This window comes from Penicillium hispanicum, assembly GCF_028827665.1.
Source record: "Penicillium hispanicum strain IBT 35686 chromosome Unknown utg000007l_segment0_segment0, whole genome shotgun sequence".
NCBI classification, from domain to species: domain Eukaryota; kingdom Fungi; phylum Ascomycota; class Eurotiomycetes; order Eurotiales; family Aspergillaceae; genus Penicillium; species Penicillium hispanicum.
Window position 1 is genome coordinate 324,991 of NW_026623199.1, and position 22,375 is coordinate 347,365.

General features: G+C 54.2%; 11 protein-coding genes across 11 annotated transcripts; 7 read left to right on the plus strand and 4 right to left on the minus strand.

Moving 5' to 3' along the window:
* Positions 1–504: 504 nt before the first annotated feature.
* N7459_007901 (H3 histone acetyltransferase RTT109) lies at positions 505–2,175 on the plus strand (the record flags this gene model as incomplete). The annotated part of the gene is made up of 1 exon (XM_056947069.1): positions 505–2,175. The coding sequence occupies one exon, from the start codon at positions 505–507 to the stop codon at positions 2,173–2,175; it is 1,671 nt and encodes a 556-aa protein (XP_056796579.1).
* Positions 2,176–2,788: 613 nt separating this feature from the next.
* N7459_007902 (putative ceramide glucosyltransferase) lies at positions 2,789–4,615 on the plus strand (the record flags this gene model as incomplete). The annotated part of the gene is made up of 1 exon (XM_056947070.1): positions 2,789–4,615. One exon carries the CDS (start codon positions 2,789–2,791, stop codon positions 4,613–4,615), a length of 1,827 nt encoding a protein of 608 aa, XP_056796580.1.
* Positions 4,616–4,839: 224 nt separating this feature from the next.
* Positions 4,840–5,610, plus strand: N7459_007903 (YdeI/OmpD-associated family protein; the record flags this gene model as incomplete). Its single annotated transcript, XM_056947071.1, has 1 exon — positions 4,840–5,610. One exon carries the CDS (start codon positions 4,840–4,842, stop codon positions 5,608–5,610), a length of 771 nt encoding a protein of 256 aa, XP_056796581.1.
* A 147-nt stretch (positions 5,611–5,757) lies between these two features.
* Positions 5,758–6,540, minus strand: N7459_007904 (ankyrin repeat domain-containing protein; the record flags this gene model as incomplete). Its single annotated transcript, XM_056947072.1, has 2 exons — positions 5,758–6,200; positions 6,285–6,540. The coding sequence occupies 2 exons, from the start codon at positions 6,538–6,540 to the stop codon at positions 5,758–5,760; spliced, it is 699 nt and encodes a 232-aa protein (XP_056796582.1).
* An 819-nt stretch (positions 6,541–7,359) lies between these two features.
* Positions 7,360–8,201, minus strand: N7459_007905 (WW domain-containing protein; the record flags this gene model as incomplete). The annotated part of the gene is made up of 2 exons (XM_056947073.1): positions 7,360–8,019; positions 8,076–8,201. The coding sequence occupies 2 exons, from the start codon at positions 8,199–8,201 to the stop codon at positions 7,360–7,362; spliced, it is 786 nt and encodes a 261-aa protein (XP_056796583.1).
* Positions 8,202–9,135: 934 nt separating this feature from the next.
* On the plus strand, positions 9,136–9,933 carry N7459_007906 (alpha/beta fold hydrolase; the record flags this gene model as incomplete). The annotated part of the gene is made up of 1 exon (XM_056947074.1): positions 9,136–9,933. One exon carries the CDS (start codon positions 9,136–9,138, stop codon positions 9,931–9,933), a length of 798 nt encoding a protein of 265 aa, XP_056796584.1.
* A 200-nt stretch (positions 9,934–10,133) lies between these two features.
* N7459_007907 (phosphotransferase family protein) lies at positions 10,134–11,827 on the minus strand (the record flags this gene model as incomplete). Its single annotated transcript, XM_056947075.1, has 3 exons — positions 10,134–11,029; positions 11,093–11,476; positions 11,539–11,827. Coding segments are annotated over 3 exons (1,569 nt in total), but the record flags the coding sequence as incomplete, so codon positions are not given.
* An 870-nt stretch (positions 11,828–12,697) lies between these two features.
* N7459_007908 (uncharacterized protein) lies at positions 12,698–13,567 on the plus strand (the record flags this gene model as incomplete). Its single annotated transcript, XM_056947076.1, has 1 exon — positions 12,698–13,567. One exon carries the CDS (start codon positions 12,698–12,700, stop codon positions 13,565–13,567), a length of 870 nt encoding a protein of 289 aa, XP_056796586.1.
* Positions 13,568–15,303: 1,736 nt separating this feature from the next.
* N7459_007909 (MFS transporter) lies at positions 15,304–16,966 on the minus strand (the record flags this gene model as incomplete). The annotated part of the gene is made up of 2 exons (XM_056947077.1): positions 15,304–15,733; positions 15,792–16,966. The coding sequence occupies 2 exons, from the start codon at positions 16,964–16,966 to the stop codon at positions 15,304–15,306; spliced, it is 1,605 nt and encodes a 534-aa protein (XP_056796587.1).
* A 904-nt stretch (positions 16,967–17,870) lies between these two features.
* On the plus strand, positions 17,871–18,522 carry N7459_007910 (uncharacterized protein; the record flags this gene model as incomplete). Its single annotated transcript, XM_056947078.1, has 3 exons — positions 17,871–17,928; positions 18,048–18,081; positions 18,144–18,522. 3 exons carry the CDS (start codon positions 17,871–17,873, stop codon positions 18,520–18,522), a joined length of 471 nt encoding a protein of 156 aa, XP_056796588.1.
* Positions 18,523–19,375: 853 nt separating this feature from the next.
* N7459_007911 (uncharacterized protein) lies at positions 19,376–22,164 on the plus strand (the record flags this gene model as incomplete). Its single annotated transcript, XM_056947079.1, has 5 exons — positions 19,376–19,957; positions 20,002–20,151; positions 20,218–21,016; positions 21,109–21,277; positions 21,903–22,164. The coding sequence occupies 5 exons, from the start codon at positions 19,376–19,378 to the stop codon at positions 22,162–22,164; spliced, it is 1,962 nt and encodes a 653-aa protein (XP_056796589.1).
* Between the last annotated feature and the right edge of the window lie 211 nt (positions 22,165–22,375).

Below are 22,375 nucleotides of genomic sequence, written 5' to 3' on the forward strand. Positions count from 1 at the left end.
CCAGCTAGAGAGGAGATTCCAGCTGATTGATTGACAGGTTGACAGAGTCAGATCTCCGGAGGGATCAGAAAATATAACTTCCACTCCGAAAAGCAGGTCTCGAGGGTCTACTCACTATTCCTCATGTGACGGGAGGAGCATGCATTTCCGGCGATGGTGGTCGAAATGAAAAAAAGAATACTGGTATATAAATCCAAAGAACCTAGCCATCTATTAGGAACTAATTAAAAATGCTAAAAATTAGATTAGAAAGGCATATAAGAAGCTTAAGAGGCATATCTAGCTACACGTGATATAGACAGTGCAAAGTAGGAGTTGAAAAAACCCCTTTTGGAAGCCTACAAGTAATCTCTCACATCCCATCTCTCATTTTCTTCACCCCATGTTTATACGGCACCTGGCACGTGATCGACGACGACAGGGCAACCAGTGCAGATTCGAGCGCCGCAACCTTTTCCAATCCAACATCCTCCAGAGTCCACGCTCATTGGCTGAAGACGAATAATGGTATCGGATGGAGATCTGGGAGATCTCCTGGCCAGGGCGCTCCCCACCGGAGCCGAGCTCACCGTCCGCCATGTCTCTTCAACACCTGCCCCGTGTGCCGCGCTCTTTGCAGCTGCGCCCGGCCAGAACCCGGAGTCGACCTTTTGCGAGAGCCATTTCTTGACGGTCTCAATTGACTCCCCCAAAGATGACCACGCGGAGATCATCGTCTTCGGGATGGAGGTCCTGGTCTACAACACGGCCCACCTGACCACTATCTTTGTCTCCAAAGCCGACTCAACGGGATTTCTACACCTGCTCAAGCTACCGCAGAAAGTTTCTGTGCTCAGAGTCATTTCACATACTTTCCTCTCGTATCTGGCACGAACACATCAACGGCCCGGTGTGCGACTAGTGGTGTCCTTGTTTGCGCGCGCGCAGAACCAGTACCTGTTTCCCGGGAGTATTGAGAATGCCGAGAAACACGTCCTTGACGATCGGGGCCTGATCAAATGGTGGTGTCGTGCCGTGGACCCGATTCTCCGAGAACATGAAACCGAGTCTGTCTCACAAGACACCAAGCCCCTCGATCAGACAGTCGAGGCCGCCCAGGCGTCTGCGACCGCGTATCTGATCGTACCAGGATGTGACCGCTTTGAAACACGCAGCTTTTTCCCTCCCACAGCCAAGTCCGACACGCGCGATCGTCCACGATGGCTCGCCAGCTACCCGCTACATCAGATGTGCCATGATCCCACGGCTCCGCCGCGTTGCTTGGTTCCCCGTCTTCCAGATGACCCCAAAACGCGCTTTCTGGTCGACCTGGATGATGAGCTTCCTGAACCTGCAGAAGGCGAGGGTGCGCCGCCTAGTACTGGTCAATGGCGGAGCGTGCGGTCATTGGATCAGTTTTGGGAGATGATGTCGTTCCGGCAGGAGTGCTCTGCTGGGCGGCTGGTTGGGTTCTTATGGCTTGTCATCAACCCTCCTGGCCTGATGAACTCGACGACAATGGCCAGTCAAACTGGTAAGCCCGGTATCACGAGCCAATCTGCAGACAGCGGGCGAAATCCTCAGCCGTCACCTGAAGAACCACCACAAAAAGAGAGCGACCAGTCGAAACCCAAAGAGGGCTCAGCGGCCACAACAACACATCCTACGGCCGCGCCAGAGACATGTACCCGGCCCGACCTGCCAACTCCGCCTTATTTTGATCACCCGCCTGCAAGCACATCAGATGGGCCCAACACCACCGCTCTCTCGACTGACAGCAGCCCCTTCTCATGGCCCGAGGCCGGCCGTGGACAGGTTGTTCTCAATGGAACTGACTATAAGAAGGTTATGGATGTGGTTCTGGATCATTTCTACGACGAGAAGGATATTGTCGCTAGCACAAAGTCCTACGTCGACGAGGTGGCCTCTCTGGCCGATCAGCTCACATGGGGCAGGCGAGTAGTGGGCGCTCACACTCCAGAAAAGACCGAGAGTCAGCCTGTTGCGGCGAACAACTTCCTTGACAGCGGATTGATTCGCAAGAGGAAGAAGTCGGAAGGCGAGGGTGACAAGCCCAGCAGTGATGCAAGCTCAGCTCAGCCGGGTGGAGCAGATAACACCCAACCAGTGCCACCGCAGCCAGCAGCTGTGAATGTGCTCAATGCTAGCCTGGTGCGGAAAAAGAAAAAGACATGAGGTCGTCGCGTCCATTTTGATTCAGCGGGTGGGAATTGGAGTCTATTGGGAAAGTCACCTTCATGCATTAGTTCCACGGCGGGATGGAACGGTTCAACGATATCAGATCTCAGATCATGCACACCGAGTTGTGTTTTAGAAGCAGCAAAGCAATTTTTAACCAAGCAATGAAGTGTACACTTTGTGTCTCACCTCCGCCTCTTCCGAGCATGGCAATCTTGTAGATTACAGGTGTATATAGACAGGCAGCCATGACTTGTGCTTCATCTGGATCCACAGATCCACTCGAGCCAAGAGCGGTAGCATTCGACAACGTACGAATACGCTCAGCAGACCCCAAGAAGGATCGCAATTTCCCATGCCTGGGCTGGAAGCGAGGCTCATGATTTGCCAGGCGCAAATCACATACCCAAGGCCGATGATGTACACGCAAGGCGACCCATAACCTGAGCGCGAGGCGGTGCGGGCAAAAATCAAATCCACCCGCGGCATCCGAGCTCTTGCGATCCCTCCACCCACACCGTTCGCTCTCACCCTCGCGCCTTTCCGGAGCCCGTCTCAATCATCCTAGAATGTGCTCCTCGCCCGCGCTGTCACCGTCCCTCCGAGTCCCATGCTAGAGCCGACCTCGCATTTTCTCGACAGGTCGCCCATCGGTGATGGCGCGATGCCCGTGTCCGTGGTGGCGGGCTGGATCGGTCTGATCTGGTACGTCACCGTACTGGCGGTGTGTGCCTTGGGCTATTTCCAGATGTATGTGATTGAGCACTCAGACAAAGAGCTCAGGAGTGCACCCTGGCACGCGGGGAGACAACTAGCGTCCGATTTCCGAGTGTGGCTAACGTGCGGCTGTGGCATTTTTTGCAGATGGCGATACTTTCTACGACGACCACGCCGGTCGCGACTAGCCAGTGCCAATGATGCGCCCCATGTCACCGCGATCCGTCCCATCAAGGGCCTCGAGCCTCATCTTTACGATTGCCTCGCGGCCACGTTCCGCCAGGACTACCCGCGTGACAAGCTGACCATCTGCCTCTGTGTGGCTACTTGCGACGATCCCGCGTACCCAGTTCTCTGCAAACTGATTGAGGATTTCCCGGATGCTGACGCCCGTCTCTACGTCGAAGATGAGGATCCGCTGTTGCAGGGCCACGGCCCAGCTGCCTATGCGCTTGGTCCGAACCCTAAGATCCGAAACATGAGTCGGGCATATCGGGAGGCCAAAGGGGATATCATCTGGATTATCGACTGCAATGTCTGGGTTGGTAAGGGTGTGTGCGGTCGGATGGTGGACCGACTCTGTGGGTCGGGAGCGACACCGGGCAAGAGATACAAGTTTGTACACCACCTGCCCCTGGCTGTGGACGTCACCGGAGAGAGCAATCTTGGGCGGGAGCGACAAACGATCCTGGATTCCACTCGGGAAGCGTCAGCCCCGAATGACGGATTGGCATGCGGCCGTCCCGAGGATGGGTTTGCCAACACCCTCGCTGTCGGGGGCGGTCGCCTTGAAGAGCTATTCCTGTCATCCTCCCACGCAAAGATGTACACTGCGATCAACACCGTACTCATTGCGCCTTGCATCGTAGGCAAGTCCAATATGTTCCGCCGCTCGCACCTGGACTATCTCACGGCTCCGTCCCCGAAAGATCCCAAGCTCCGTCACCCCGGAATCGACTTCTTCTCGGACAACATTTGCGAGGACCATCTGATTGGCGATCTCTTGTGGCGGAAGCCGGTGCGGGAGGAAACGGAACTGCGTGAACGCTGGGGTAAGCATGCCATGGTCTTTGGAGACCTGGCCATCCAGCCCGTGGCGAACATGAGCGTCCGCGGGTACATCGCCCGACGTGTGCGGTGGCTGCGAGTCCGAAAATTCACCGTCCTCCTCGCAACCCTCGTGGAGCCCGGCACCGAATCGTTCGTGTGCTCCATCTATGGGGCGTGGGGAGTGACAACTGCATTGGCGCCATATCTTGACCACAAAGGCGTCCGCTTTGCCTCCTGCTTGGGATCATGGGTCTCTTTCTTCGCTTGCTTTTCGCTGAGCATGGCGTTGTGGATTCTGATCGACTGGACCCTCTACATCAAGCTGCACAGCGCGAAGACGGTCGAATTGGACGAGGACACTCCGCCCTTTGCGAGACCTGTTCGCCCCAGCTCTTCTCACGCTACGCGTCGATCCTTTCTTGCATGGTTTGCTGCATGGTTGGGCCGTGAAGTGCTGGCGCTCCCTATCTGGTTCCTGGCTGTCTACGGCGGCGTGACGGTTGTGTGGCGCGACCGGCGGTTCAAAGTTGGGTTTGACGCGAAGGTCCGAGAAATTGGCTCTGATCGCAGTGAGCCCTCTGAAGGATCGTATTCCACGGGATCTGTGGTCGATTGGTTTCCCGTGGCACCGCAGACCGACGGCAAGGCAGCCAAAGTCCGTAGTGATTGATCGATCCATAAAACCCAGGAGAACAGTCGTCTGTACATTATATGAACCTCCTAGCTTTCGAGCCAATTGCATCTCTGACGAGCGTGTCACCCACGGCTCCTCTGTTGTAATCTGTAGCCCTCCTATTCCGCTCTAGTGCCGATCAGCGCCTTGAGCCGCAGCCGTCACATCACCTACAGGCAGAACCAACCTTCGCTTGCATTCTAGTTCGTCACCCGAAATCCATGCAACCCTTGAAGGCATTCTTGACAAGAAATAGAGTCCCGCGCTACGCCACTGCCGTCTTCATGTCGACAAAACCGCCCCCATCAGACCTCCCCACGTACTCTTTCGCCACGGCCAAAAACCTAGAAGCATTCCTCGAGCGCGAGCACTCTACAGCACCAGGATTCTACCTCCAGCTCGCCAAAAAGGCCTCCGGCATGCAGTCCGTATCCGCCGCCGAGGCCGTAGAAACCGCGCTCTGCTTCGGCTGGATTGACGGACGCGCCCACGCGCTCGACAAGGACTGGTGGCTGGTGCGGTACACACCACGCCGGGCGAAGAGTCTCTGGTCCCAGAAAAACGTCAGCACTGCCACCCAGCTCCTGGCGCAGAATCGAATGCGTCCTGCCGGCCGCGCTGCGGTGGAAGCGGCCAAGGCGGATGGGCGCTGGGAGCGTGCGTATGCTGGGCCGGCGACCATGACTGTGCCGGAGGACTTGAATGCGGCGCTGGGAGCTGTGCCTGCAGCAAAGAGGTTCTTTGATGGGCTGAATCGGACAGAGCGTTATTCGGCGCTGTTGCGGGTTCAGAATGGCTCTCCGGCGGGGAGGGTGAAGAGGATTGAGTCGTTGGTGCTCCTACTAGCGGAGGGAAGATGGCCTGCTACCTCGACGACTGCGAAGAAACGGGAGAAGGAGCCTGTCGATGCAACTGGGTCTACAGAAAAGCAGGATGAGAAGCCAGCTGCGAAAAGGAGGCGGCGGGGTCTCCGGAGTGATGCCGCAGCATGATGGATACACCCCAGTCTATATACACCTGGCGAAGACATCCATGCTCGACGAAGATACAATACCGAATCCGCGGGATCTGTAAGTAGGATCAAGGTGGTCTATGTCATGTAAACTTTTATTTATAACTCCATCCCTTCCAGCACAACATCATGCCGAGCTCTCGCCCTCATTGGCACCACTCTCCAGTCCCCCGGCCTTCTCGGATCCAAGCAGCCACTCCACAACCTGTCTGCCCGCAGACATTTCTCCAGCAGGAGGCTGGCCCTCCGCCTGGCCCTCGCCCTGGGCCTCCTCGCCGCCAACGGTCATCTCAATCTCCTGACTCTGCTGCTCATTTGCATTGGCGTCACCTTCCTCCGCAGCGGCAGACCAGGCAGCTCGCTCTGCCAAGAACACCGCGTCGTGGCCAGCATCGTTCTTGATGGCGACGTCCGCGCCGGCCTCAACGAGCGCCTTGACGCATTCCAGGTGCGTGTTCAAGGCAGCCCAGTGCAGCGGCGTGTTGCCGGAGTGGTTGCGGTGGTTCACGAATGCCGTGCGCAGGGCGGCGTCTGCGGCGGAGAGCTTTTGAAGCAGGAAGTTGAGGATTTCTGGGACGGTTAGCTCTGGGACTGATAACTATAACCATCTCCTACTACACGGGACAGTGAAAAAAAGGAAAGAATGACGCCTACCAATATTCCCATTGGCAGCAGGGAAGTGCAGTACACAGGAACCCGTGCCACCCTCGCTCTCGTCCTCCATATCGATGGCAGAGGCTACGATCTGGGATTCTGGGCAGCTATGCTGGGAAGCCAGATTGGCGACGTCGGCAGTCAGGGCCTCGAGGTCGCCGGCGCGGGCGTCGTAGATGAGGTCATCAATGGCCTCGAAGGAGAGTGCGACGGGCACATTAGGCTTAGGCTTAGGCGTTGGCGTTGAGGACGCCATAATGCGATCAATACACCTAATACTTCTTCCCCGCTCGGGACAGATATAGATATATAGGTCCGCGTTGCTGAATCCCCGCTAGAGTGATGGTGGGGAAGTTCTGCGGCGGCCAGAGAATTCGATATGCACTGGACGGGATGTTAGCGAGGGCATTCGAGGACGCTTTCTTGCATTATAAGCCATGCACCTCAGGGCGCAGATGTCGAATCAAGTCAAGCCGTCCGATATTGATCCCGAACATGCAATTTGACGGCATCTCCGAGATTTGCATTCGGCGTTGATAAGAGTGCAAATTTCAGTGCACCCCAACATCGGATGAACGTGGGGGGCTTCAATCAAAACACATGCACATCCAGCTTGGGATCAAAGGGAAAAAACTTTCTTACCTCTGCGGGCGTACTGTGTAGAATCCTGTTGGTTGCTGTCGCCGCGCTCGCCGAAGAAACTTTGATATCGTCGATCATGTGACCACATGGTGGGGTGGAACCGACGGTTTTGTATACTTCAGCTTGCAGCAGGAAGGAGATGAAAGAAGAAAGCTTCCCTCAAATTCAGTGTACAAAGCTCCATTGGTTGATGCTGAAAGATAGTAATACAGATGCGGCGTGGATATTATGGAAAGTCGGCAGATCAGGTCTGCCTCTATGCACTTGGCGGAAACAGTGAAAAGGCCCAAAACAACCACCAACGCCCCGAATCGCCACGCCCGGTGTAGGGCATATCCCGCTCCCAGGATGATGCGAATAGTCCCTAATATGCGACAGCAGCAAGAAGAGGTCGCGGGGCGACCCCCCCATCAATGCTCTTCTCCGGCATGGATCAATCTCGCAGCCACGCCCTCCGCTTCTCCTCCTTCTTTTCCCTGCGCTTTTCCTTGAACATCTTCAGCTCCTTCTTGCTCAGCTTTTTGGCGCTGCGCTCCGCCCGGAGACTGCGGCCGTCATGGCTATTGGCCGCGGCATCCACGTCGAAGAAGGCATTCATCTGTCGGCGCGACTTGTTCTCGTCGTTGTGGTTGTCCGGATTGATTGACTCGGCCTGCCACCGACCAGTGAACCGGTTGAACGTCCCGGTGGCGGCGTAGGCAGCTGTCGGATCCAGCGCCGGGCCGCTCGCTTCTTGTTCCTCGTACTGCTGCGCATAGGCAGCAGTCGGGTCGTAGTCGCCGTGGATAGCAGGGTTGTAACCGCCGACCACGGGGGCTTTCTTCGCCGGGGGCTCTCGAGTGCTGCTGCTGTCTTCTATGCCCGGGGCTGTTGCATTGGGGACCCGTGGATTCTCCCATTGCGACAGCCCCGTAAAGCGATTGTAGAAGTAGTAGGCCTGCGCGTTGGCATCCCACACGGGTTCCCATCCATCGTCCTCGACTTGACTGGGCGGTGCTTCGTCGGGGAGCGGCGGAGGGACCTCGTCGGGTAAGGGTGGCGCGGATGTGTCTTCTGCTTCGCCTTTCGCTTCGTCTTCCTCGTCGTCCTCTCTCTCCCCCCGGGATGTTCCAATTGTGAGTCCTCCTCTTGCATCTGTGATGTTTCTACCTGGTCGTCGTCTTGCTGCAGCTGTCTGGTGGTCGCGTGGGTCGCGTCAGTTCCAGTCTCGGGCGACTCGCGCGCAGGTGGAGTCGCTGCGCGCTCTTGAGTGACAGCAGTTGGTTGGTTGGACATGGTAAATTAATAACCCCCCTCCTCCGAGCTGGTGGGTGAGGTCAATCACAGCTGGAGAATGCGCAGGGTGCGAGAGGATCTCGAAGATCGAATGGCAGCGCGAGTCGGGGCTTCACCGCCTTCGGGCGATCGTCCAGTCGGGATGCGCCAAAGCTGATCTTCACTCTTTTTCCCACCGGGTTTAGTGGGATGGAGACGACTGGCTCTGAGATGATGCGAGCAATTTAGCGCGTCTCCGGGTGCGGATGCCTACCTGGTGGGATTCGTTGCGTGGAGCTTGCATCTCGCAGCTGCCCAGAACCCAAGGGAATCTTTTTCCCTAGAGAGTTGACCACGACCCCCTTGTATCATGACTTCCACGTTGTCGACGGCCGCTTGGTAACAGGCCAGAACCCGGCCAGCGCCACGTCGACTGCTAAGGCGGCCGTCGAGTTCTTTGACAAGCATTAGAGATCCTGCGTGGAATGCATCATGTGTAGTTTTAGCTTATGATTATGATCACGTTTCTAGAATGTGACTGTTTTTCAGACAATCCCATCTCCCATTGCTACACTGTATATGCTTCCAACTGTACACCAAATTCGTGCCCAGGATCCACGCCTGCGAGCGTCACATTGGTTGGCCGTTGAGCTCAATTCCTTCTTCGCGTACGCAATTTTCACTTCTTCAGCCCCATAAACCTGCAATTGCTTGCATCTATCACCTTTGTATAAGCGCTTCATCTTAAACATATATTTACCGGCCAACATATCACAGGGTCACGCTAATATACTAGTCGCCATTTCCATACTGCAACGCCTCTGTACTCCACCTGTAGTATATGACGCCAAGCTGAATAGGGACAGAATGTTTCGGGGCCGAATTATAGATCCAGGCCCACCGAGTACCGATTCGCTTCGACCATTCCAACTTCGCTCCTGAGCCTCGCATAGCAATGGAACGCGGATCCCAGAATCCGATCTCTCATTCCAGCTGGAACGACGGCGGCTCCGACTCGATCGTTCTGATCCACGGCGCTTTTGCCGCCGGCACCTGGTGGGACCTCGTGGTCCCCTATCTCCCCACCAAATATCACATCTTGACTCCCGACCTGCCAGGCCACGGCCAGGCCTCCGAGCAAGAGTTCTCCGTCCCGTCGGCCGTGGACTCGGTGGCGCAACTGATCCGCGACCGCGCGATCTACTCCCATGCCCACGTCGTAGGCCACAGTCTAGGCGCCCAGGTCGCCATCCAGCTCGCCTGCACTCACCCAGACATCGTGCGCTCCGTGTTCATATCCGGCTTCGGATCGCTCCCGCGCACGCTCCTGACCCCCTGCGTGCCCTACGCGGTCTGGGCCATGCAGCGTGTTGAGAACCTCGTCCCTCGCGCCGCCGTTCGATGGGCGATGGACGGCACCGATCTCCCGCGCACGAATACACGCCTGAACACGCTCGCGCTATGCCAGCAGATCATGGCCCCTTCCGACGCGGTGCCCTGGCCATCGCCATGGCCGGCGAGGACGTTGATCGTTGTTGCGGGAAAGGGAGGACTGATCCCAAGTGCCGACAACACGCAGGTCGCGCTTCGTTTGATGCAGACCGGCCGCGAGCGCAATGCCGCGACGGTCGCTTACGCCCATCCGGAGATGCGACATCCGTGGAATCGTCAGGATCCGCGGCTTTTCGCGGATGCTGTGATCGCTTGGATTGAGGAGAAAGATCTGCCGGACGGCTTTGTGAAGCTTGAATGAATATAGGCTGGCTTTCTGGATCATATCCAAGTTGTATCCGAGACGCTCCATCATCAGCCGCGAGCAGTTGGCTTGAACCGAGCAAGCCCAGACTGGCGTTGGCAGTGAACGTCCAGCACTATCCGGCCCCGAGATACGGAAATCATTCGCCAAGGCAACCACTCCTCCGAATCAACTATATCTCTGAACCCATATCAGGCCTAATGTGGTGGAAAAGGCCAGTTCTTCGCAGCAGCTTGAGGCGTGAGCTCTTCACTCATTGTTTCGATATACATATTGTATAGTTCCTTGTTTGCCTCTTGTGTCATTTCCCATCGGTCATTCGGAACCCATCCGGCATCATCAGTAACAAGCTGATCCTTAACAAGATTGCACAAGTAAAGCCTGTCATCATATTGCAATTTCTGTTCATCGTGCTTTTGGAGTTCATTCTCGGATGTCACGAAGGGACAACTGCCTGGGAGCCCTAGCAAAGACCAATCCTGGGATAACCGAATTAAATAATGGCGTAGGGGAACCAGGCTACCCTGGGAGAATAGTTGACAGTGACTGAAGGGTCCCCACAGCCTAGAGTCAAGTTTCATAGCATTGTAAGCACGCTCATTGTGTGCAAGGCTGGACATCTCATAATATTTTGACCTCGAAGCTAACTCCTTCTCGTTGATAGCCTGTTCCTTTTGCTGAGGACTAAGGTTGTCGAAATCGTCTGGTAAACTGGGTAAGTCGGGGCCAACAGGATAGTTCTTGGGCGGCATAAGAAACTCGGGAAATCGAGCTTGTATGAATAAAGGACAGATCTGAGATGATTGCCAATCGATAATTCCTTCGATAATGCTAGGCTCATTTGGTGAAACAAAGATATTTCCCAGATGTAAATCAGTATGCCACATAACAGGGTCTGAAGCCCCTATCACACGTGGCTCATCAGACAAAATCGGCAGTACCATGCTCACTCTTTCCAGAAGAATTTTGTACTCATCGATTGACTGGGATTCGTCGAAATTATGGAGTTGGCGTTGCACCTCAGTTCCTGAGTTTGCAATGTGAGCAAGCTCTCGCTGGACAATCGACGATGCATATTGTGAAAAATATGCCCCTGCAATATATCAGAATTGCGTGTCCAAGATTAGTAGTATAGCATAGGTATATGAATACTCACAAGGGCCCAAATCTTTTGACAACGATTGGGAAATGCCAACGAAATTGCCGTGCCACCAGGCTCGTTTACAGGACGGTCCAATGCAAAATAACCCTTCGGGATCTAGCTCTGGAGGCAGCGGATACTGTCGATATGTAGCAGGTAACGAGTCACGGAGAAACAGACTGCCGTATGCTGGAAAAGAGATATTGCCAAGCTCCTTCTCCATTTGGACAACTTGATCGATTATTTTGTAGCGCTCCAAGGTGTTTAAACCCTCCCAGGTCTCTGACAAGGCAACTCCCTTGACCTTTTCCATGATTATAAACTCCGCACCAACCGGGTTGGCAGCATCAGAGCTCCACGTAAAAACGTTCGGCACCCGAATGGATGTCCTTGACTGCACTAGAAAAGGAAAGTAAGCTCTACCCCAAAACAAATAATAAACAAAAGCACACAATACATACAGAACTTTAAAGTAGCAACTTCAGAAGCTGTAGTCAACGAGGGCGGACCAGCGTTTGGACACGGAATCTTTGCAACGACCTCGTTGCCATCATCCATAGTAAGAAGTAAAGCTTTGTTGAAGCTTCCTTCCAGCTTGACAACGCGCACACACTTTCTTGCATCACCAAAATGTGCTGCAGCTAGGCGACAAAGACGATCAAGATCAAATTTCACGTAACGCAGCTGCTGTTGGGCTTTCTCGTCAACAAGCCATCGACCTGACGTATATCGAAAGAGATCTTCCGAATTCCCTACATGGAACAAAATGCCACATTAGTTATCTGATCATCTACCAGCTAAATGGAGATACAGAGAATGTCAGATGGCACACCTATAGGGCTTAGAGCAGAAGTCTCTTTCCTCGATATTGTTTCGGGAGAAGCTCGGTTTGCGCGCACGAACGCGGCGTTCGAAATGCAACGAAGAACAGCTGGAACACTGCACGATGCAAGCTTTGCAGGCAAGGGCCCAGATATCAACCAAAATGGACTTTGAGATGATAGATTCCTCCACATAGTAAGAATAAGCTTTGACCGGTATAAGACCTAGAGTGTGAGAATCGCGAAATGGCTTGAGGACAAGCGGAAACAAGGCTGAACGCGACGAACCTAGAATTGCAAATCACGTGATCAACAGGGGATGAAGTGACTTTTCCACTCTGTGTTTTCCCCTTCCTCATCACTTTGGTCTTCTCGAGATCGCGGTAACCAGTTTGATCCAGGGAGTCTTCTTGGCCCGCCCAGAGTAGGTGGAGACTCGCATTAATAGTGGATCCATTCCTTACTGGCTATGGAGACCTGCCTAAGTTGGTAACATCTATGTTATTACCCATGAAGGCGTAGCTCTCCTGCAGGAATGGCCCCGGGCGACCGTGATAATAGTCTAGGTGATTCCGGACTGGTAGGCCCATCTTTTATAGAAAAGGTGTCTGCTCCCTGGATTGCTTTTCGAGGAACACTCACCTCAAAGAACCAGTGCCCCAAATCAGCTCAAATCTCGCACTCTTAGCGGATTCATAGGGCAACGGATTTGTTCTTGTCGGTTTTTAAATCAATGTGGGCAGTCCTAGTCCTCAAATGCTGTCAACGCTCTTTTTCTTGATCACCCACGAAAGCCAACATGACGTCTATCTTCCGAGCCCTTTTCTTAGTCTGCCTCCTTGAGTTCGTCGCTGCCGGCAATGGACGAACCGGCATGCTCGGCGCGTTAACAATGCCCTCGACCTTTTTCGGCAAACAAGTCCTTTTGACAGATCCTGACACTGGTACCGATAACACTGTGACATTCAATTCGATTTCATATCAACCGACTGGATTTGATCTGGCGATATATTCCGGGGCAACTGGATCCCAAGCAGTTGGGATATTCGTGATAACGGCCACGGACACCCTGTACTGTCGCATCCCTATATCCCTCATCGATATTCTTAACGATGCGGTCTTCAAGACTGAGCTTACTGCCGCCGATGCCACCTGGCAATACTATAGGGATACTCTCAAGACAACTTTTGAGGATCCGTGTCTGTTCCCTATGGAACGCAAACTGGAAGCTTCCAGCATTGGCTACTTGGGGATATCCGCGGCTCTTATGTCTTCTTGTATGAACAGAGCCAAAGGGACCCCCACCTATTATCGAGCTATTTATGCTATAGCGACAAGGCTACTGGATATGTTGAATTCAATAGATCCAACCCTGACGACAGTACATGGACTGGGGAAGGCCGACAATGCAAGGATGCAGGCAATGGCTTTACGGCAGAAGCCGATTACGCATCATAGCGACGACACTGGAATACACTATGACGACACCGTGATGGAAATCTATTGCGCCAGCGAGAATAGACCGTTTATAAATACCCCAGCAGCCCAAGTTTCATTTTCGGATGCTATACTTGTTGATGAATCATCCAGCATTGTTGTTTATACACAAGCATTGACGACGTTCGAAGAAAATGGCTTCCAAGTTTGGGCAGGAATAGGGGGTTGCTAGGATGATAACAGAGACGGGGAACGGGCAAGATCAAGGGGCTAATTACCAAGATCTCTTGATTGATATGACATCTCAGAGCCGGAATATTTGTGGCAATTTGTAACCCTCGAAGGATTTCACTTTAGGTGTCCTGCTTGGCCTCTGCTCTTGAAATGTAAACCAACTACCATGAAGATTATACATGCAGTTATCTCTAGATCAGGACCTTCAGATCGCGTATCAAAAGTGGTGATTGATTCTGATCCTTTATAAGCCGGGAATCTTGTATTACATACCAGTATGTCAAGCGAGGACTAGGTTCATCAACGTCTGCCAGCTCAAGGCAGCTAGCAAAATTCAGTCGACTCGTTCCAAGGTTGACTTGATTGATGAGCAAAGAACTGTTGGCGTCGCTATTCGCTAGCCCTAGTAGTGTATTTGACGAAGAAATCCTGTCCGTGATGGGTAAAGCTTAGACGGCTGCCCGTCTAACAGTCAGGTTTGGTCGTGATTGTAGTTGTTCTCTGAAAATCCGTTCGATCTGGTCTTTGCTGGGCTAACCAGGTTCGAGACAACTGGCAATGCCTTTGTTTTGTTTCGAATTGCAGTCTTTGTTAAATGGCCTCAGTTGATGGGTGGCAGCCTATACTTTGACAATGTTTCCCTCTAGTCCGGTCTTGTGTGGCCTTCGTTCTCCTTGATGAACCAGATTCATTGCACTTTCTGTGGTCTGAAGGACCATGTTCTTCTATACCTTGTATTCAATTCCTCAATTCCCTTTGAAAGGCTTGATCAGTATAGTCTGCTTTAAACACCGCTGATGTCGAGTACTCCTTCCAAGACTGCTTATACGTTTGGGTAGACTATTTTATACCCTCGGGGCTTTGCCCAGGGCCATGTTCTGGCGTCTACCAGTATATAAGTCATCTAATACGCGACCACATTCAAGAAAACCAGAAACTAGATGAAACCAACCTCAAAAAGAACCATAACAGCTACGGCCCTCCGATGAGCTAATTATCCCTGCAGAAATACCACAAGTCCTTCGTTCCGGGAAGCAGATTCCGTCTCCACCGGCGCCGGTGAGATGCCTTATTGTCCGGGCCCCGATTGTCGCCGGTAAAGGGATGTACATTCTAGATCAAAAAAATGTTCCTGATCCTCTAAAAGCCAAGAAGGTTTCTCGGTGCCACGTCGAATTTGTTAATCTCGGCGCTCAAGGTGACAGACTCCCCGACGACCCGAAGAAGGCCAACCACACCTCCGTCTACTCTTCTAAACGCCCAGCAAGACGGTAGTCCGTATGCACCGGCCGGGAGAACGGTAAGCTAGCCATGGTTTCTGATATCAAGAGGTCGGTACTACACGGGTCTACGAAAATGTCACTCAGACAATTTAGTATGGCGGCCAAAGCAAGGTGATGTCTAGCCACTTCTCTGATTCATCCCAAAGTAAGCATGGGTGGCCCTAATTTCTCACTGTATTTGTGTGCCAGCTACACATTCGTCTCTAATGAGCCGGCTGGTTGGAGAGAAGACTGTGATCTTCTATGATTGTACGATACCTTTGCCGTGATCGTCGGTCTATCCCCATAATCCCTGTCTTTCAGATGATCAATTGTTGATGGAACTCTGTTCGATTTGTATACATCCTCATACGACTCCCGCAACTTTAAGTCCGAGAGAACTCCTGTACATTTCAAAGAAGCTTGTCTACAACTGTATGATATATGTACTGGTGGCTCCTCAATCGCTTTTTTACTCTGTCGACTCGATCTCGTCATCCCGACTAGACTGCGAGGCAGAACTCTGAAAAGCCACCTCTCGGGGTCCCGTTTCTTCATCAGTCTTCGTCTGGACGGGCGGCTTCGAGGTTGGCGCAAACTTGCTGCGAATCCGGATCTGCTTTCCATACTTGTAGAAGAGGAACGGCACGACCCCCAGCAGCGCAGCGACGCCACCGATCAGACTTCCTCCACCACCCACGCCAAGCGCACTGAACATCTGGTTGGTGAAAAGCGGTGCGGCGGCACCGCAGGCGGACCGCGCGATGGTGTTGGCTGCGATGGCAGACGCAGCGTACATCAGGTAGACATCGACCAGGTAGTTAAGGTATGAGACGAAGATGAGCAGCATGGAGCTGGAGAGGAAGCAGCCGGCGATGGTAGGGACGATCCAGTGGACGTAGCTGCGCCCGTTAGCTTGACTGGCCCGTCGGATTTGGGGCTATATAGGAGCACACTCACTTGTATTCAGCCGACCAGGCAAACCAGAACATGGTCGCTGCAAAGCCCACGCCGCCTATCATGGCGAGTGGCAATCGATCCTCGGGCGTCGAGTCGGCCATCGTCTTCTCGCCTCGCTTGATCTTGTTCTGGCGCATTCTGGTGTCGACCAGAACGACGCAGCTGCCGATCAGCGCTCCGACAATGGTCCCGAGCAGTGGCAGTTCACCAACACCAGCGTTCCACCCGCGCTTCTCTTGGAACACGATCGGGTAGATGCTGAAGAGCATGTAGAGCAAGGTGTAGACAACAGCCATATAGATCGCGCAGAGCAGCGAAATCGGATCAAAGAGAATAATCCACGGGCGCGTCAGCGCGACCTTGTAGATACTCACCAGCGTGCGGTCACTGTCCTCGATGGGAGCCTTGACGTGCTCGTACCCCGGGATCTGCGCTTTGCGGATTTGCTTGGCCTTGTTGTACAAGACGATCGGGGCGAAGGTCTCGGGGATGGTCAGCATGATGACCGCCGTGAATCCGCCCAGCCAGAGGAGCACGTAAAAGCTCCATCGCCAGTCCTCCTTGAGCTCCAAGAAGCCCGCGACCACGGGGCCCAGCGCGGGGCCGATCCAGACCATCGCCGAGAAGCCTGCCATGGCATTGGAGCGCTGCAGCGGATCCCAGAGATCGGCGAGCACGCCGGGGGCATTGCTCAGCGGCGCCGAGACAAACGTGCCCGTCAGGAACCGACCCACCAGCAAGGCGCCGAGGTTCGGCGCGAAGGCGCATAGGAAGTTGAACGCGAGGTAGAGCAAGAAGGTGATGTAGAAGATCCAGCGGCGGCCGTAGAACTCGCTCAACGGCGCGAAGAGGAGCGGGCCGGCGCAGTAGCCCAGCAGGAACAGGGTGATAGTAAGGCCGGCAACCTCGGTCGAGACCCCGAAATGCGCCGAGATGGACTCGAAGCAGCCGCTGGGCGAGCTGGAGGCGAAGGTGGCATTGACGACGAGCAGCACGGCGCTGACGGTGACGGTGACGCGACGGGGGGTGGACCAATTCCGCGGATTCTCGATGTCGTCGGGCGCAAAGGCGACATACCCATCGTCATTCAGGTACGGGGGTGTCTGATGCCGGAGATCCTTGGTTCGGTAGGGTTTGTTGGCGGCGTGCGACAAAATGCGCACAATGGCGGCCATCACGAAGGAGCGGGATGGGAGAAAGGCATGGCGGCGTCGATCCAGTGCAATAAAAACGACTCGAGATGGAGCTAGCAGGAGTACTCATCCACGGCCCCAGAAATGCCATTATTAATCCGGCGCCATGACTTGATTCGGACTCGCGCTGACGTTCGCCATTCGGGCGTATTCCAGCCAAGTCCGGGGGTTAACTCCGGAATCGCTAGAGATGCCGATTAACCGAGGATTCACCGTGAGAATGCAGCATCCATGGATTAATATTCATCTTATAATGACTCACCGAGTGATGATCTCGGGCAGATTTCCACATGGGAGCTGCTGCCCTTCCTGTATTATTCATTATTGGGATTATTAGGAGCATTTTCACCCCGCCTTCCCTGTCGATCTGGAATTTCAGTCCTTCGCCAATCTCGGTCTATCCATGGTTCCTATTCCTGGCATCACCCAGCTCCACTATGCGATAGATCACAATGCATGAGCGGAAAAATCGGTCTATGAGCTGAGTTTTTGATTATCCAGACATGAGACTATATCCAGACTCCGGATGTATAAGATCGTTTGGAATGCTTGGCCAGGGGATCTACGTTCTTCCCCTTAACTGGTAATGTAGAACACGTGTGGAATCATCTCGATTGTCGATATGAAGAGCGGTGAAATGGACACTGTCTCCGTATTGGGCATGGATCTCCTCGGTGCTTCGTCTATACTGGTCTATCTCTGGATACGTGGGGACGCTACCTTGAATACTTACGCCATGTTCCAGGAGTGTGCCTCCATCGCTCCTTGGGATACCTTCTTTTTTCCTTGCTCAATTCAGAGATCTACTCATGAAGCGGTCCTGTCCCTGCCATACTGATTATGGCGGATACTGAGTAGGGCGGAGATTATCCATCACAGCCACCACATGCATCAACCCAAGCATGAGATCAAGCCAAGGATGGGACGCCTCTACAATGTGATCGGTCAGTTTTCAGTCTAAGTGTAGAGGATCATCCATGGTGACGATAACTCCCCTCGTTCCACACCGACATGTCAACGCCCAAATCGATATACCATTTGGCCATGTCAATTCTCATTTCAGTGTTTCCCAGCCTGCTCATTTTCTCAACGAACGAGTTAGCATACTCTATCATGACGGCCTCTTGTTGAGTCAGCCCTTTCGCTGACAGTGCCGCAGAGAACAACGCGCGCTTCTCGTGAGCCGCGACAGGATCCCGCTCAGTGTTGATAGCCTGAGCTTCAAATCCGGCACCGAACATCATGCAGAACTCATTCTTGTGAATCTCTACAACGCCCTTGTGGCTCGTCGTAGCGTGGCGATGGAAGCGGCCATCAATGGAGTGATAAAGACGCTATGCCAGAGACTCGCGCCCAGAATAGACCGGAATACTTGCAAGAATGGCGGAAAGTACACGCATATTGCTCCTCCACCCCCGGCGCCAAAGGACTCCCAGATCCAAATTGGGCCCCTGCCAACAATCTTAGATGCCCGCAAGCATCCAAGTGCGGAACAAGTTGTTGTCAAGACAGTCAATGACTTTTTTATTGACACCTAGTCCTTCGTCGACGAGGGCTATGAGTGGCGAGTGCATCCACTGCCCCTTGTTCCTAGATGAGCAAATGCACCGGGGCTGTCGCCTTCTCACAATCGGCTTCCTGATCCATACTCTGGCCGAATATGTCTACTGAAGGAGTCGAGCACAACTCATGAGTATCGTGACGTCGAGCATGAAAAGGATAAGCGGGAGTCGACGTCCTCTGAAACCAGAATCCCACTTTGACCTTTCCAAAGTCTGGAGCACCAGACCGCGGGTACTGAGCTGGAAGTCTTTGGACGCCACGGTCTAATCGGAGTGTGAGTTTTACCTTTACCGAGCATCGATGAGTAAGGGATGTGGCGGTCTCTTCATGCCGTCTTCATTTTGTATACAGACCTTGCCCAGGTGCGTCTCTGCATGTGGCAAGGTAGACGGCGACTATACCAAGGTCAGGGACTGAATGCCCTCAGATCTCACGAAAAGTCCTTGCAACGCCCCTAGTATGAGAGATGGAACGTGTCGTCGCAGAATCCCTCATTTTAAGCACCACCAAGCCTTGCAGCGTGGTGTGGGGGCTGATTGTGACGCGCTGCAGTCCAATCAGAACCGCACACTGTCGCGTGAAGGACGAAGCCAAAAGTCTAACTAGCGGCTCTCCGTTGTCTTCAGTCCAAACTATCACCGATCGAGTAGGCAATGCGACCGCATGTCAAACCAACGGTCTGCTGTCCCCGTCCGCGTCAAAACATGAGTGGTGCCGAAAAGTAAATATAGATTGTGTCCTCTCGATCCCTAGGGATATAAGACCGGTAGAAAAGGTCGTGGTCTCGTAGAAACCCCTTCACTCATCCAATTGTCCGCCCCCACCAATATGGGTAAACTCGTCAGGCTCATCGGTTCCGGCATTGGCTTCACCTCGGAAGCTATCATTGCAGCTCGTAACCGCCCATCCAACCATGGCGCTGCCTCTGCGACGTCTTCCTCTCGCGATCTCCGTGATGATTACATCCTCGCCGACGACGCGGCAGCCGACGCACTCATCGCCGAGGGCCGCGCAGAGCTATCGGCCGATCGCGAAAAAGCCCGGCAGAGCAAAGCGTCGGAGGCAAGACCCGACGCTGTCGCCGAGAGAGGCCCAGAGCTGCCTGCATACAGGGAAACGGACCGGCCGAGCAAAGCCGCCGAGGCCGGATATGATTCGGACGAGTATAGCGAGGCCAACTCCTGGGTCGAACAAGATGAAGCCGCCTGGGAGCTGGATGAGACGGCGCAACGTATGAGATTACCGACATACGATGAGTCGGAATCTGCGGCCGCAGCAGTGGTCACTGCTGAGACAGCGAGGGAGATTGATACAGAGAAAGATCTCGAAACAGAGAGAGATCTCGAAACAGAGGGAGAGACCGACACTAAGGAGGCTCGGGAGGAGCGGGAAGAACAGGAAGAACATATGGTTCGCGAATTGGTGCAAATGGCGGGCGCATTTCGCCCGCGCAGCGGTTTGCCCCTCCGGTCATCATTCCACAACGCAGGCCCGGCTGGAAGCATCGTGGATTTGTGCGCGTGTATGCGCCGCTGTTGGCGGACGTCGGCGTGGGCCAGGATGTGTTCTTGCAATTCCTGGACGACTTCTATAAAGCGAGCAGGGTGGGTTGCCACTGAACTTCTCCACCGACTTCGTCGTGAGACGACAGTTACTGATAGCGAACGCAGGCTTCGAAGTGGATCGAGATTATCTGGATTGCATCCGGCATCGTGGGCACCGTTCCTGGAATAACAACTATGGTGACAGGCGCCGTGGTCCAAACCGTGGCCGGAACCGCCTGGGAAGTCCAACACCGTCACCGCGCGAATACGTTCCTCGACCGGGCGAACCGGGACTTTTTCATGCCGCGCGGTCTCTATGCCATGGTCATCGCATTCAAAGATGAAATCCCCGGCGAGCAGGGCGGGCCCCTGAACGCTCAGTCGCAAAGGCTAGGCCAACCACTCTTTTCCCGCGAGACTATCGATATCAACCAGCCAGTCGGCAGGTCCAAGTTCGATATCACCTCAACCGTCGCCAAGTACAACACCCCCAACCACCCGGAAATTACCAAGGCCAAGCAGCGCATAAAAGGTCTCCGGCTGGCCAGCGGCCAAACCCACGGCGAAATCGAGCTGCCCGAGGCTGCGCCCTTGGTCTATCCTGATTTGGATGAGGTCGCAGCACGAGCGATGGAGGGCGAAGCGAAGAGCGAGTCGGCGGGGCCGCGCGACAAGCTCAAGGGCGCGGGGACTTGGGTGCAGGATTATTTGGACCGAAAGTCGCAGGCATCGTTCGTGAGTGCCCGCTTCCACGCCTTGATTTCAACGAGAGTGCGCGCTAACAAGGACCAGGAACTCAAGCACCAAGGCTCCTCGTTATCCGTTCCAGGGTCGGCGAGAAAGGGCTTTGTTTCACGCTACAGTGATCCCAACCACCCGGCAAACAACGGAAATCTGGTTTCCGTGCTGACTGGTGGCCGGATGGGTACCTCGCCGGGGCTAATCGAACGGGTTGCCAATGCCAGACGAGAATCGCAAGACGCCAAGCGGAGTGCGCAGGGCCTACCTCCCAGTGAGTCGTGCGAGAGAAGCGGAAGGACCATAAGCGCCAGAAGAAGCCCGGTCTTGCGAGGAAGGCCCTGCAGCAGGATGTGCTGTATCTGATGATCGTCAACATGCCAAGCCAGGATGAGATGCAGCAGTCGGTGGCTCAACTGGAACGGTTCATGCAGTCCCAGCAGCCTAGGTAGCCTGTACCACCTGCACGTTCCCTACAGACCCGTGTTGGAGTCTTCGATCACCTTAGAGGTATCGAAACTCTCCAAGCACGGCATGAGCTGCGCATAGCGTTTAAGGGCGCCTGGCCAGACTCTCGCATGGTCTAGAATATTGATGGTTTCAAGGCTTGGCCAAAGAATCTGCAGTGGTCGTCCGTCCTAGTTAGCTTTACAATACATCGGTGATGATACTCCTAGGCTATCATGACACTGCACCACTCACCGCAATCTGCTCAAATAACCAGTCCCATGTCTCTTGTGAGACCCCGTACTCCATTCCCCACTGTTCTTGGTCACATTTCGGGTCAATATCCAGAACCTTCAGGTTCGGGCACTGTACACGGGAAATTTCGATGGGCTCCCAACACGAACAGCATAGAAACAGCGACTCCAGTTGTGGGAAAACGACACCGTCTAGGGACACGTTCTCGTTCGACTTGGGTCCTTCCGCAAACCACGCTATGAGCTTGCCTCGCTTGATCAGGTTGGCATAGAACTGTCGGCGAGGAGGAGAAGCGCACCCGATCAAGGACGCCAGATCCGCATCGTAATAGTCATAGGGACAACTTAGATCTTCCCACAACGCGCGCACAGTCTCAGCGAACCAGAGCCTGTTGACCAGAGCACATCGGAACAGGACTCCCTGTCGGCCGATTTCAAAGTCCGGCGTCTCGAGGCGAGCAATGTCCGCCAGCGAGGTGATTTGCCCCAAGTCCAGGTCCTCCATCTGCTCATCATAGTCCTTGACGCCCTCCTTGCGGAGCGTGATCCTAAAAACGTGGTCCTCACTGATCCAGGCGATGATTTCACTGACAATCTCCGGCAAGCAGAGCGCGCGTTGGGATGCGGTCATTGAGCTGGAGTCTAGCTGAGTCATCGATGGATTGATTGCAAGCAGATGCGCAGGTGAGGCTCCCTGAGGAGTCATCGGAGAGTCCAACGGGGCGCCTGAACTGGCGCCCAGCGGGCCAACGGTGATTGGCCGCTGCGAGGCCCGCAGCGCCGGTGGGACTCGGTTTGTTTCGGTGATCGAAGGTGACTGAGGTCCTGTGAAGGAACATGCGTAG